The sequence below is a fragment of the Catharus ustulatus genome, chromosome 7 (assembly GCF_009819885.2).
Source record: "Catharus ustulatus isolate bCatUst1 chromosome 7, bCatUst1.pri.v2, whole genome shotgun sequence".
Taxonomy (NCBI): domain Eukaryota; kingdom Metazoa; phylum Chordata; class Aves; order Passeriformes; family Turdidae; genus Catharus; species Catharus ustulatus.
Window position 1 is genome coordinate 29,826,676 of NC_046227.1, and position 15,670 is coordinate 29,842,345.

A 15,670-nucleotide genomic window follows, 5' to 3' on the forward strand; every position below is an offset into this window, starting at 1 on the left:
GGAGACTGAAGGACAGAAATCATTGAACTCTCCTGCACTTGCTGTATCTTGTTACCTGCTCTCCCACATTATGTAAAGGACAAATTTTGATTTTAAATTTGTTTACAGAATCCATAGAGTCATTGCCTTGTTTGCCTTGGCCATTGCTATTCGTATTACAGATTCCTCTGCTCTCTCTGCACTGTGTGGGTCTCTTTCCCTGCGTGGGGCAAGGCTGCTGCCATGGCAGTGTGATCACTGCTGTGAGTAATGACCAACCCTCTGGAAGTGCAGAAATCCACTTCTCCTTTTTTAGATTGCGCTTGCTTTTTTGTAAATTAGCAAACCGAAACATCCTCTGCTTTTCCACCTTTATATCACAGGGAAGTGCCTCAGAATGAACACCAATTTTATACCTGTTTTATCAAACCTGTGGCTAGCCCTGTCCAGGCCACCTGTTTGCTGGACAGTTTGAGTCCTGCAGCTCCATTTTTTTCTGCAGCCATCTCAGTAGGCAGCTAAGGCCTCCCCAGCTCCCAGACCTTGACTGGCTTTGTTGGTTACTCAAAAGATTCCCTTGGAACCATGTTTCTGATGAGAGATGTGTGGGCTTGCAAGCTGGCCTAATTTCTCTTCTACCCAGAGAGACCCAATGTGCCAGGATTGGGCTGAACTTGGCCAGTGTTTCTGGGTGTATTTCTGTTTTTTTTTTCCCCCCTTTTTCCTTGCTGGTACTGAATAAGGTCTTTTCTCTGTGTAATCTGGACTGTTCTTCTCCCTGCAATCCTCTTTCCTTGCCCATCACTTGCTGGTCAGAGCTGCAGCTCTCCAGCAGCACCATCTGTGTCCCTGTGCCCAGCTGGCTGTGTCCTGCTGTCCCCTCATCCTCAATGCCACCTGCACCCCCTCCTCCCTGTCCTTCCCCTCCACGGGGACAGGGAGCTGCCTTGGACCTGCTCAGGGCTGGGGCTGCCAGCCTGCTCCAGTGCCTGTGTGCTGGCACAGTGTGAGCAGATGAACCTCACCAGCTCCCTTGGCCAGAGAGCCACGGGGAGTCCCCACCTCCCACAGATTTTGGGGAGCTGGAGCCATCCAAGGTGACAGTGGGAGGGGTGCACCCGGCCAGCTCAGCTGCTGCCCCACACCCAATCAGTAACGGGGGTGACCCAGGGCATAGCCAGGCTTTGCTGTGCTGACACACAAAGGCAGTGGTCCCTGAGCCTCCCCTCTCCCTTGCCAGCTCCCTCGGGTTCATCATGTGCCAGCCCAAGGGCTGCTCTGCACCCAGAGGCTGCTGGAGAGGCAGAAGTGCTGGGCAGCCCTGGCTGCACTGTGACAAAAGCAGTTTGGGGACACCACCTCACCCTGCTCCTGGCAATGTCACGGCAAGGGAATGGCTCAGCTTCCCCCTGAAATCCAGGGGTAGTAAATGGCAAACTTACCACTGGAAAACCAAAGCTATTTGGCAGGGCAGTCAGTAAGCGTAGCTCCTCCTCTGGCTGTCCCAAAGCTGTGGTTTGGGCTGGAATCTGCTTTCTTGGGGCTCAGTGGTACCGTTTGAGTTGGGAAATTGGGTTATCAGCACAACAGGGTTCTGTCTGCTCTGGACTGGCACATGGCCCGGGGCTGCTGAAAGTGCCAAGCTCAGAAAGCAGCCGAGAGGCTGGACGTACAATGTACATGTACAGTGGAGGTGGAGTGTGGAGATAACATCTGGTTAATTATTGCCAGCGAGCAGAGGCCGGGAGTTTGTTTGGCACGGTTGTGAAACAGAGAGCTCGTGTAGGGGAATGAGCTGGGGACTGCAAAAGTGGGATGTGGGAAGCTGTGATGGCTCTGTGAAGTCAGAGCTGGGCACACAGTGGCTTTGTGGTAGCTCATGCTGTCACTCGACCTTGCTCGGGTTACTCTGAAGGACTGGGAGTGATGCTGACACCTGACAACTCTGGCTGGATCCTCATGGAACTGCCAGGAGGGAGCAGGCAGAGGGGAAGCAGCCTGGGGGCAGTTTCCAGGCGTGACAAAGCACTGCTGTGCTCCTCCCAGAGTGTCCCAGGTGGGGAGAAATGGGCTGTACCCCCAAAGCCCTTCTCCCACCTTAGGGCTATGTGTGGTGCTAAGAGTCTGGTCTGTAGCCATGTTAATCACACCATCGGTTGCATGTCTCCTACTGGTGATCCAGGAATGCCAATGAAATACCTTTTTTGCCTTTTTTTTTTTTTTTTTTGACTAGGCTTTTGAGGTGAGCTGTGGCCAAGTGTGGGTGACTGCACAGCCGTGCCAGACACAACTCAGCCTTGCCACTGTTTACCTGGATGCTCAGCAGCTGGTCTGGCTGAAGGTGTCCACACAGGGCTTGTGCACACCTGGGCTGTGCTGGATACAGCTTCTGCATGGCCCCGTTATCCCCTCCCTCCTGGGCTCAGGCAGCATCCCCTGGGGAAGCACAGTTAACGCGGTGCCACCAGAAAACGGCTTCCTGCTTCTAATCAGCTCCCGGCAGGTTATCGCTCTCTCAACTGCCTGGCTTTTCGGGGAAAAGTGTCATTTATCGGCCCTTCACGGGGCAGACCTGTTAGAGATGCTCCCGCCGGGCTCCGCTCCGCCTGTCATGCAGGCGCCATCTAGTAGGAAAAGGAGAAAACAGACCGAAAGCCAAAGAAGATGAATGTAGAAATTAAATTTCTCTCTGAGAAAAATATTTAATCCGAGACAAAACTGCTCTGGGGCACGGCTGTAGGGCTGAGCTCGTGGTTTGGGTACTTGCAGCAGAATTCACTGCTGGGAAATGATGAAGTGTGGAGATGCCCCAAGCTGGTCCACAGCTTGTCTAGGGTGGGTCTGGATTTTTTTTATCTAAAAATAGACTTTGACATTAAAAATAATTTCCAGGCAGTTCCTTAATAACATTGTCAGGGCTGGATTTGATTAATTATCTGTATGGGTTAATTGCATTTTGCTACCTTCTGATCTGGTGGGTGACAGATGCTCCTGTTTTGAACACTGAGGACATCCCCTCATCTGGAGGCTTTACTTACAGCTGGAAACCTCTCTCTCCATCCATGGAGGCATTCACTTTGGTCATATTGCATGGTTTTGCCGTGCAAAATCCTGTACTGCTGTTGTCATCTTCTAAGAGACACATGGATTTTCAGTGTGATTTCCCAGCCCTAGAAAACCTCCCAAAATCAATCCTTCTATAACAATAATTTCCTTTGAACAGGAAAAAAAAAAAAAAATTATGATTTTATACCAATCTTGTGATTTTTGTGCAGCTTGGGTCACCCTTTCCCATGAGGGGAGGTGATAGATGCTGGTGTCTGTTATCTGCTGAATGTCCCCTGCTGTGGACACAGGGCTGCAGCAGGTCTCTGGTGATATTGGTGAGTCCTGCTCGAGGCATGTCACACTCTGGTCCTTCCCCTTCATCCCCCCAAATATCAAGAACCAGAGGCCAGGGATGTGCAGTGTGAGGGATGTCACCCACATCCTGGGGGTCCAGTGGCTTCACCCTGCCAGGGACTGCACAATCATCACTGCCCTTTGCCTAGAGCACAACCTTAATTCATCTCCACTTTCACGGATAAAAGCCTGGATTAATTAAAGAAGAGAATAGAAACCACTTTGATTTCCAGAGCACCGGAAACTCCTAATTATCCCAGCTCCCAAAAGCACTGCTATAATTAAGGAGCTCTCACTGCTGCCACTGCAGACCCAATTTTTGCAGGGATTTACCAGTGGCACCTACATTTTTTGCTTTTGGTGAAGTACAGCAACTGAAGGCATGATTTCTGGCTCCAGGTGCATCCCTTAAATCAGCCAGAACACCACTGAAGCAGCATCTAATTCCCTCATGGATTTCTTATTAGAAAACCAGAGTCCCCAATGGCAGTGTGCTACAGACAGCGTCTGCTCTCCAATTATAGTCTGATTATACAAAATAATAAAACTGGGGGGCTTTTTTTTCTTTGCCTGCTGGTCTTTCCATCTTCAAAATACACTTGGGAGCTGTTTCTGGCTTTTTTACGATAACCAGCATTTATTAGTATTTTATTGGTATTTAAAAAAGGTGGTGGAAACTGAATTTCTCACCTGATCTCTGGTCCCTGTAACCTTTCCAGAAGCACTGAAAGCATCATTATGACCCTGGTGGTGAAACAGCCAGACTTTGCTATAGCATGAAAGCAGCAAAACACCCCTAATGCAATAACTGAGTAAATCACACAGGAGCATTTTCCCTGCAAATGCCAAATCTCGTGCTACCAGGCAGGACAGGAGGGCCTTTTGCACTCTTGTGTCAGAGAACTGGCCAGGTAAAGATGTCCCTGATAATACACATCACCTCTGTGTTTTATCCTTGGGCTGCTGTGCCTTTCCTGTCTTTATCCTGAAATGGGGTAGGTTTAGATTAGATATTAGGAATAAATTCTTTTCCACATGTGAGGGTGTTGAGGCACTGGAACAGATTGCCTGGAGAAGCTGTAGATGCTCCATCACTGGAAGTGCTCAAGGCCAGGATGGATGGGGCTCTGAGCCAGCTGGTCTGGTGGAAGGTGCCCTGCCCAGGGCAGGGAGTTGGAAACAAAATGATCTTTAAAGTCCCGTCCAACCCAAACCATTCTGTGATTTTCTCTTCTATGGCCTCTTTAGTAAGTGTTGTCTGAAGTTATCTGCCCACTGCCAGCAATTTTCTTAACGACTGTCACCTTCACCACCAAGGTGGTTCTTCTGCTCCCTCGGTGCTTCCCAGCTGTGCACAAAACTGTCCTAAAAATTCTCAATTCCTTTGTCAGCTGCTTTTCCTGTCTGTTGAATGACCCTGGTGTTGCCCAGGTCCCCCCTCCTGACCAGGAGGTACTGTCAGACTGCAGAGGCCTCCTGGGACTTCAGAGCATGGCTTGCAGGAGGGATGGGTTTGGGTCCAGTACCAGACAGTGAGCTGTGCTCGTGTGTCTGGAGTGCTGAGCTGCAATGCACTGAGTACCAGACACTCAGAATCAGCAGTCTGGCTTGCTCTGAGCTCTCCCAGGTACTTGTGCCCGTGTTTAACACCATGCTTTCCATGCAACACTTCCTTTTCTCCCTTTAGAAGGGATAAATGCATAAAAGCTGTGTTTTGAAGGGATGCTTGAAAAAGCAGAGGGATGTTCCTTGACCTCAAACAACAAGGTTTCAAGGTTTTCCACCTCCACCTGCTGGTGCAGGAGCCTGTCTCAGGCTTGCCCCTCTGTCACTCTGAGTTTCCTCCCTGACCATGGGGAGCACAAGCACATCCTGACATCAAGCAGAGGCAGGTGGCCTGTAAAAAACGTGTTTTCCCTCCCAGCAGTGTTGTTTTAGTAAACCATCACTTGTGTATGAACAATGCAAACATGATCAGACCAAACCATGGCTCTGCTCTGATCCCACTGCCGGAAATTGGTTCTGTTAAGCAAAATGTTACCAGCTTGGGGAAAAAGAAAAAAATAAAAGGACAAATGCAAAATTTGCCTATATTAGAGATGCAGGGAATCATTGGAACTTAGGGACATCACAGACAATTGAATTTAATTGAAAAATATGATTAACTAGAATGAGACTTGAATATGAAGATCTAATTTGAATTGAAGAAACAAGCTGATTGCCTGAAGACAGATGTTCGAGAATTAAAAATTTTTGTATAATATGGGTTCCAGTATAATGGATTCCAGCTCTGCTTATATAGAATAGCTCATAAAAAATCCCCAACTCCTCCCTCAGTGTGGTTTTACCATTGAAATTACGATTTTTTTTTTAGATGGTCACACAGAAATGGGGCTCTTACTTGATTTCATGGGCTTAGGGGAGATTTGAACTATGGATGGTAAATGGGAGAGATCCAAGCTTGATCCAAGCCTTAGAGTCTCCCAGCATCACCTCAGGTCTGGTAGCAAGGCTTACAGCTCCTGCCTTGCAAGGAGGGGAACAAAACACAAACCCTGGGAGCAAACCAGGGGCCAGTGACAGGTGAACCCTTGCCTCAGGAAGGACAGTGGAAGGAATATTTCCAGGGCTGTCAAAGCCTGCTGCAAGTGGCTCTGAGCAGAAACCCCAGGGCAGGCAGTGCTGGCAGCTCATGGTCATGGCCAGGCTCTGCTCCCACACCAACTCCTGAAAGCAAAATCAGCCAGAAAATAGTTTTAGGGAAAATGAATAGTCTGTATTCACAGCACAAACAGGAAAATTATATACCAGCAAGTAGCACAAATGGGAAAAAATAAGAGCTTAATTTACAGTATTTTTGTATAGTTATAAGCATCTTTATTCCAAGGGAGTTCTCCTCAAAGTGGCAAAAATGGTTTAGTGCATCCCCTGCAGCTTTTTAAATTTCCACTTGGCTGCTGCACCCTCTACCACAGCATTTCCAGCCACCAGCATCCTCCTGACTGAACAGTCCCACTGACCATGGTGACACCTCTGTGTCCCCCTGTCCCCATAGGCAGGCAGGATCCATCCTCTGTGGGATGGATCATTGGGAGCCCATGGGAGCCACGGCCTGGCTCTGTGCTGGGAGCAGCTGGGCGTGCTGGGAGCTGTGGCTGAGCCAGCAAAGGTCACTTCCACGTCACCCTGGGGCATGGCTAGCCAGGAAAAAGCTGCAGGCACAGCCCCAGCCAAGAGGCTACCAGGGCCCTCATCCTGGGAGTGGGGATGGGGATGGGGGAGAGGGAGAGGCTTCAGGAGGATGGAGAATTTGCTGGACTCTTTCCAGATGATAATTCTGACATTTTGTTCTCTCTTGAGGATTTTGAAATAGGAATAAATGCAGCGTCAGTGCTCATTTGTACTGACTGTCACTGCCAGACTGGGGGCTGACCTGAGCCTGCTTTTAATGAATATTTAATGGGTGCAGTGGTCCCTCATCCCCACCTTTAGCTGCTGCACACCTGCACTTTGACACCATACACCTGAGCTGATCACAGTGCATCCACAGCCTGCCCCTCCTTGCCCATCCCTGCCCTGTGCTTCATTCCCTCACCTCCTCCAGTCCCTGCCCCACAGCATCTGCTCCATCCCAACAAAACACAGACAGGGATGTGTTTCCTCCAGCTCCATGGAAGAACATGAGCAGGGTAGTGCATGTCCTGCAAGCTGGTCTGGTAGCACATCCCAGAGCAGGTGATAACGTGCCCCACACCCCAGGGATTACCCCAGATATCCTCTGCCCCAATATTGTGTGAGGATCTCATTTCTGAGCAAAATCCAGCTGTGGTTTCATTAAAGAGGCTCTTGCTCCTTGTGCTCAATATTTAATTTAGCACAAGTGTGTGCGTGTTGAGTTCAGGGTGTTGATTAAGCATGACTTGAGATAGAGGGAAATTAGTAATATGGGAAAGTGCAGTCAGTATTTTATGGCAAAGAGTAATTGAGCTAACAGTTGACATATGGAGTTGTGTGGGCAAACTAATTAAATTTTACATCTTCCCAAGCATTTGTGAGTTTTATAAGCATTTGATTTATATATTAATTAAACCTCAGAGTGAAATAAAGAGGACACAACCATTTATACTGCAAATGTGTCCATCAAGAGGAAGGGCTTTAATGTATTTTCAAGCAGATGCTGGAGTACCTCTGTGAGTCCCCAGCTCAGCTGGGTGGTGACATCCCCTATGGTGTCTCTTCCTCCTCTTCATTATCAGGAAAAAGCTCTGTGCTTTTTGGTATCCCCCTGATGGCTGCAGAGCTCAGGTTTCCCACTGATCTGGGTGGTTTGCAAGTAGCTGATGAGAAAGCTATTACATGATATAAATATTTTTTCTGACCCATTAGTAAGGCCCTAGAGGTAGTTATGGCATGTCCTGGGATGATCTTGCTGAGGTTTTCTGGAGTTGCCTCATTCACATTATTTCATGCTTGAAGGAACTTGCCTTGTGTTTATTTGCAGATGGACAGAAGGACATGTGGAGCATTCATGGTGGTCAGCATCGTTTTCAGCCTGGTTGGTGCTCTGTGGAAGGGAGTTCTGAAGTTACAGGATCAGTTGTGCTCCTTGGGGTTTGCACCCTGGAGCCATTGCTGCAGCTGGGAGGAGATAGTGTTTGGGTTCAGCCCTGGCCCTGATTTTGTTTTAGGCTGTTGTGCACTCCCCACCACTGACACATCTCTCTGGAGGCCAGCACACATCTCACAGGTCTGGTTGGGTGAGCTGGGCTGATGTTGGGGCAGTCCTGGGAGGTGCAGGGCTGGCTGGGGGCTTCTGGCTGTGCTGGGATGAGCTGGATGAGCCCTTACTGCCATGGACATTTTATTCCCAGGGGTTATGATGCCTGTAAATCCCTTTGATTCCAAAATAAATAAAATAAGGAAATGTTTCTATTCTACTCTGCAATGATGCTTCCCCATCAGCACAGGTGATGGGGCCATGCCATAGCACTTTCATCCATTTCTATATCCTAGCTTTGAAATTCTGGTGATGCTAAAAATAAATCTACCCTTTATATTCCCTATCATTGATGGATTATTTTTTCCTCTTTTGAATGGAGAAAGAGGAGCTGTTTGTGTCAGCAGTGATACAGGATTCAAAAGACATTAGGTTTTTATAGGAATTACAGGTAAAACATGGGTATTAAAACTCCCTTAAATTTAGTAAATAATTCAGGTATGTAACATATTCAAATTACAAATGCTATGAAATACATGGTAGCTGTGTTAAGAGTCATTCTGCGTGCCACCTCACCGTCCCACCTGGCCTTTGGGGACTCCATCCATCTGGTGATGATTCCTGTTCACAGTGTCAGTGTCTATTGTATTGGCCCACTGGAGAGGAGGAATTACAAAAACTTAGTGCTTGTGTGCAGTTAGAAACTGTGGGGACACGAGCAACTGGGACCAGGTTGGAATGAAAAGGGGAGGAAAGGAAAGGCTGGTGCTCAGCATCAACTGCTTTTAAGAACTGGTGCTTTGTAGAGCATCTTTCCCAGAAACACACCTTGAGAGAAGGAAGATGCAAGAGGCTCCATGTCACATGGCACATGGGGTTGTGGTGTCTCCTGCAATGTTGCATTGCAAGCAACATCTCAAACTCTGGAAAAATGCAGTCCACTGCCAAATCTATCCTGGCTCTGAAGAAGGATTCACTATGTGAGAAGCAAACACCTGCTGAAGCCTATGCCTGTCTGCCTGGATGTGACTGAAAGGTATTCCTGGTGCAGGGACAAACTTATGGAAATCAAAGCTACCTGGGAGCTCACTGTTTGGGATGAAAATCAGATTCTGCTACAGGTACATGCTGGTGTTTGGAGAAGACCAGGGGCTAACTCACTACCAGGGATTAAACATCCATAATGAAATAGTTGACAGCAACTGTAGCAGGGCTCAGGGCATTGATGATCCTTGAAAAACCTTGGGGCAAACATGCCCCTGCTGAGGATAAATCACCAGTGGTCAAACAGACCAGTGCTGCTTTACCACATGGGATTTCAAGAATATTCAGCAGCAAACAGACCAACATTTTCCCCCCCAGTTCAGCCTGACTATTAATGCACCTGGGGAACAACAGCACACATCTCTTTACACAGCATTACATCTCCACTCTAATGTTGGAGTGTGATGTGCCACCAGTTTGTGCATTCCTCATCCATATACAACATCTGTACCTCAGTTTTGCCAGCAGTGCCAATACATTAAACCTAGGAATGGAACCAGCACAGAGTGAATTTTAATTTCATATAATAATGGGACCTGCAGATCTCTTCTTTATATGGCATTAAACTGGAATATTAGAATAGGGTGCTTTGGAAACAGCCATGTGCTGTGTGATGGAGGGGCAGAGCTGGCAGATCACCTCAAGAAGATCTAACTGGATGTGCTGGAGTACAAGAAGTTGTCCTAAATGGTCATGTAGTCCACTGGGGCTTTTGTGTAATGTCACCTGTAGAATCAATACCCAGCCTGCAGGACTAAATAGGTGAAGCAATGTAAAATCTAAGCAGCCTCTGTCCTCTGCTGGCACTGATTTTGAACAGGCACATGCAAGGCTGTTTGTGGATGTCCCTCACGAGTGCTGTTTGTCCTGCTGGAGTCAGTGCTGCAGCCCTTCCCAGGACTGGGGCTCTGGAGGAGGAAGGGATGCCCATCCTGGGGCCTCTCTGCTCAGCATCCCTCAGCCCTGGTGGCATTGTTTGACTTTCTCTGCACAGTCCCATGCCCATAGCTGCTTTCAGAGTAGAGGGGATTGGAAGAGTTGCTCTGAAATAACACATAAATAGGAAGTGAAAGGTCAAGACTTCCTACAGAGTAATTTTTCCCAGAGCATTAGAAAACATAAAGGATGAAAAGAGATGAAGACTCAGATGGTGATCAGCCACTGATCAGCTCCAGGTAGTGCAGCCCTGGCCCTGGGCAACCTTCTGGTTTCTGTTTCCTCTCTGGTTTCTGCAAACTGTCCTGTCAGACCTCACTTACTGAGAAGACCAATGTGCAGTTTTTAAGATGCCGTTGGCTGCTCCCTGCTCCTCCTCCATCCTAATGTGAAATCTGTCACTGCACTCTATCAGGGTGCCTTTCTGCCTGCATCCTGTGTGAGCTCCAGATTGCTATTGATAGGCAGGAGAGCCACGACAATCTTGAGGAAATTTGTGATCTGGTCCTGGCGTATTTGACAGATAACACTCCAAATACAAATGTCAAAACGCATTTAGGTTTTTTCCCTTTTCTAACTTGCCCTGAAGAAAATGCAAACACTTTTTGACAGAATCAGTTCAGGAGCCTCCTCTAAGCCAGGCCCTGAGTGTTAGAAGAATCTGCCTCTTAAAGCCATATAGATCCACTGCTGCTGTATAAAAAAATATTCTTTACCCTGAGGCAGAATTACTTAAGAAAATCCTGACGTGATTAGACACCACTCTTTTCTGAGAGAAGAGTAACTATACTATTAAAGGATAACTGAGATGCTGCATAAACTGACAGAATTCAAATTACTCGATGTCGCAGTTTTGAAACGTCATTTGGCATGAGGGCACAAGGAAGGACTTGAATATTTTCTGGCTACCACTGTGCAGCTATTCTGTAGCCTGAATGTGATCTGTTGGAAGCACTTGCAGGTGCTACCACTGCCCTCCACCTGCTGACATGAGGTATATTTAGGCTCTAGGTTTGTGAAATTTATAAATGCAGGCTTGAACGATTTATAACAATTAATAAATAAACAGCTAGCAATTTTTGCATCTGCTTTGGCATGCAGGAATTTCTCATACCTTAAATCAGTGTAATGATGTCAGTTAAACAATTATCTTACTTGTAGTGCCTAAGAGCCTGCCCCCACCACTCTGTTCAATGATACAGTTTAAACACAAAGCCAGGATTTATATTTATATGCAAATATCATCCAGTTCAAGCTTAGATCACAATATTTTTGAAGTCAAGGTTGTGTGTTAAATAATACTCCATGCCTGTGTGTAATTATACATCAGTGTTGTAAAACATTTCAGACTTGAACCCTAAACCACAGCAGGCAGAAGGGCTGAGCCCAGAGCCACACAACCCCCCTGGCTTGTGTAGATTTTGGGGGGCAGTGTGAGTGTTCTGTGTTAGCTCAGAGGTCGGATCCAGCTTTGAGAACTCTTGGGAATATGTGTGATTAACCAGCCCAGCCACAATATGTCACCAGCACTCCGCACAAACAGCTCTGCTACTGCTGGAGAGCGGGCAGGGGGGGAAAACATCACATCCTGCAGCCAGGGAGGGAAAAATAGCATGAAAGGACAGGGGAGAGACTCAAGAGAAAGGTGATATGGGACAAAAAGGAGATTCCTGGAAAAATGATCATTGGGAAGGTGAGGTCAGCAGCAGGTTAGGTGGAGCTGCATGAGTATGAGAGGAGCTGTCCTGGTCCCTGGGATACCCTGGCACCTTTTAAGTTACAGGCTGTAACTTAAAAGCACTCATTCCTTCAACTTTGCTTTCCATTTTGAAGGATTGGTTTTCCTCCTGATCGTATTAAGCCTTGCTTGTTGCAAACTGAAACCACTCAGTACACTGATGAATTCCCATTCCCAGTGCTCCTCTCCTCTCCTCTCCTCTCCTCTCCTCTCCTCTCCTCTCCTCTCCTCTCCTCTCCTCTCCTCTCCTCTCCTCTCCTCTCCTCTCCTCTCCTCTCCTCTCCTCTCCTCTCCTCTCCTCTCCTCTCCTCTCCTCTCCTCTCCTCTCCTCTCCTCTCCTCTCCTCTCCTCTCCTCTCCTCTCCTCTCCTCTCCTCTCCTCTCCTCTCCTCTCCTCTCCTCTCCTCTCCTCTCCTCTCCTCTCCTCTCCTCGCCATGCTCAGCACCAAGCACTGGGCATTACCAACAAAAAAGCTGTGTCAGAAATAAAATGCATGAAAATAATGGAGCTTCAGCAGCCACATGCAAGCAGAAAGAAAACACATCCCGATGCAATGAGTGTAGAGCCCTGATAGAGCACGACCTTTGTCAGGGGCTGGTAATCATTCCTGGCAGTGTTTGCTCACGAGGATTAGGAAATGTGTGCAGCCCATTAACCTGTGCCACTCAGGATCCCCATGGCTGAGCATCAGAAGCAGAGAGTGACTGAAACAGCCCTTCCAGCTCTCAGCTCCCTGTGCTGGGTCTCACAGCACTGACGGGGAGCAGGGAATTCACTCGAGGTCTCCTGGGTTTGGAATGGAGAGGATGCAGTGCAGCCCTATCCTTCCCTTCATGGCTGTGCCAAACTCACCAGGCCATGCTGCTGCCTGGTGCCAGGGGAGTTGGTCAGTCCTTCTGCAGACACCTGGAGATTTGGGGAGCCCAGCTCTGTGTGTTTGCATGAGCACTGTACATGCTGATACCACTGGAAACACAGCTGGGGTGATTACCAGGCACTGCCTGGGATTTAAACATAATGTATTCAGAAACAGAAAAGAGGATGTATCTCTTCATAGATTTGCTGTCTTTTTGCTGTTGGGTTAGAGTGTAAGAATCTTTAATTCCCAATTTATAGGATAATATGCAGTTCACCTATAGATGTGCATTAGTGTGTTTCAAATATACAACTTGGTGCCTTTCTCTTGGGAGCAAAGCTGAAGGGAGGGGGGAGGAAACAATTTTGGTCAGGCACTTAAAAGCTTGAATCAGCTTGCCTGGCACTGTATGGGTTTGGGGATGCTGAGGAGGTAGAGGTGTGATGTCAAAGGAGAGTATTCAGCATGTGTAATACCAGGGTTACCTCACTGGGGGTGACAACTCTGTCAGCCCACCCTAGCTGGGATGCAGTTCCTCTGGTCAAACCCCCAGCAGCAAGGCTGGGGTCTCTGCAGCCAGAGGTGAAGGCTCAGCCAGCCAAATTTATCATGCAGTATAACCTGAGATGTGTAAAGATGTGTTCTGGTTTTATTTTATGTATAAATTTTTTTTTCTTTAACATGAACTACATAGTAAAATTATTTACTGGATAACAAAGTGTTGGACACAGGAGATAAAAACATATAGAATATTCATGCTAAGCACCTGATTTAAAGGTTTGGTGTCTGAGTATCTCTACAAGTGGCTGAGAGAGGTGTTCCCCCAGAGCACAGCAGTGTTGTGGGCGCTCTGAACCACCTCCCTTTTCCCTCTCACTCTGCAGAGACACTGGCTGCATGTGATCCCTGGAAGGAAGAAGGTCTTTTCCTTGGTATCCAGGTGGATGCCCTGGCTTCACAGTTCCTGAACTATTTTTGGTGGTGTGCATTGACCCTGACACGCAGCCCTGCAGGCTGCCTGCTGTGCTGTGCAGGTTGGTGGCAGTGTCACCGGGTGTGTGCCATGGGCTGGGGGGCTCCGCGCTGCCCCGCGGGGACATCAGCCTGGGAGCAAAGCCAGCTTCGGGCTGACACTGCCAGAGAGGTAAACCCACAGCTTTATGCAATGGTGTGTGCAGCACTCCTGGGCCAATTAACTCGGAAAAGGATTACTGGTGTGCCACTGGGATGCATCTGTGACAAGTGCAACCCCTGATGGCCGCTGCGTAAGGCAGCGCTGATGCTAATATCCAAAGCATCCCAAATTGTCAATGAATGAAAAAAATCTAGGAGCAGGAGCTTCAAGGGTGCTTAAAACATTTTAAGTCTTATGGGCACTAGGGAGAAGGAGAGGAGGATTTGGGGACAGGGTTCCTGCAGTGGGACGTGGGGTGGGGATGGCCGGGGTGCAGGAGGCACAGGTTTATCAGGAGTCCCTGGAGGACAGCGCTGTGCTACAGCAAAGTGCAAGGCAGAGAGGAAGAAAAGGCATTGACAAATGTGAAGTGCTTTGTTTCTGTTTTGGTATCTGTGTTGAGGAGGGCTGTGAGCTCAGCTCTCACTGCAGAGCTGTCTCTCAAAGCTTTGAGCCTGGAGCAGCTCTGTGCACAGCTGTGACATGCGGCCGGTGCTGCTGCCAGCCTTCGGACACGTCACGCTCTCCTGAGCAGCCACACAGGCCTTCTGCTTGCTTAAAGCAGTGTTTGAGTCGAGGAGAGGTTCTCCAGTGCTGGCTCCACAGCAGGATTCTGTCTTGTTGTGGCACCTTGCAGCCACTGGTGGTGGGTGGATTGTGTTTAGCTGTGCCCAGCTCCCTCCCACTTGCGGCATCGTTTTGTGTGCTCCTTGTCCCTCAGTCCCCTCACTGACAGCCAGGAGGAAAAACTGTGGGGGGATTTGGATCATAAAACGCTGGACCTTTCCTCCTGAGGATACTCCTGTCACTTTTGTCCCAGCTCTGTCTGTGTCTGCCTGACTGTGGGGCTGAGCATGACCTCGTGGAACTGAAGTGTCACAGTCCCTGCCTTGGCTTTGTGCCCTATCCAACCCTCCCTAGGTCTCAAACCCTGTGTGATGAATAACAAGGATGGTGCTGAAATCAGCCAAGAGGTCTCCACACTCCACCAGGGTGTCAGCAAGTGAGAAGGCATCAAATGGGACTGGGAGCAGAGCAGTGGGGACAGGCTGACTTGATGTGAGGACCTGGTCTCACATCCTTGTAACAGCTGAACTTCAGTGTTACACCGTGTTGTACACAACTGCTCTGTCAGATCAGCAAGAAAAGCCCACTATATCCTTTCAGCACCTTTGTTCTACATATTTTTCTGTTAATGGGGAGAGGAATTGAGGTGGGATTTCGGGGTGGCTCTGCAGGCTCAGCAATGCTGCATCTGCAGCAAAAAGCCCCTTCCATCCCCATGTGGGGCTGTACCACCCTGTCAGCCGCAATCCACAAGCAATTAAAACTGCTTAGTAAGACAGACAAATCACTTCTTGTATTTTCCACCCTCCCCTTTTCCATTTTTATATCTGTTGAGCAGGCAAACATAGCTTTTGCATAAGTCCTGAAAGGGAATTTTCAAAGCCATCCTCCCCTCCCATTTGTTGAAACGTGTTTGTAGTGAGATTCTGTCAGTGCTGGCAAACTCAGAGGATGAGAATCCTCCAGGGATTTCCCCTAAATGACACTTTCAAAGTCAGATCTGCATATGCACTGCATCAGACACCATTTAGAGAGTACATGTAAGATCCCAGTTAAAAGAATCACATTTGCTAATATTTCCCTCTATTGTTCTGGGTCAGTGTGCATTATAGAAGAGGCAGAGATGACCATGTTGCAGAGTTTGATGGGATAATGGCAAAGGCAGAACAGATGAGCTCAGAGAGATGGGAGATGCTGATGCAGTTTTGTAGCACAAGGTAGGATTTGCAGGGCATCATTCAAAATAATTGTGAAAAG

General features: G+C 48.1%; 1 protein-coding gene across 3 annotated transcripts in view; it reads left to right on the forward strand.

Moving 5' to 3' along the window:
- Positions 1-8,213, forward strand: part of C7H2orf76 (chromosome 7 C2orf76 homolog) — a 51,598-nt gene extending 43,385 nt beyond the window's left edge. The window contains exon 6 of one of the 3 annotated variants that reach the window (XM_033064314.1): positions 7,883-8,212. In XM_033064314.1, the coding sequence (XP_032920205.1) occupies positions 7,883-8,058 (176 nt within the window). In that variant the 3' untranslated portion in view covers positions 8,059-8,212. Of the gene's footprint in view, positions 1-7,882 lie in introns of all 3 variants that reach the window. The other 2 variants (XM_033064313.2, XM_033064315.2) reach the window with 2 other exon arrangements.
- Positions 8,214-15,670: the final 7,457 nt, after the last annotated feature.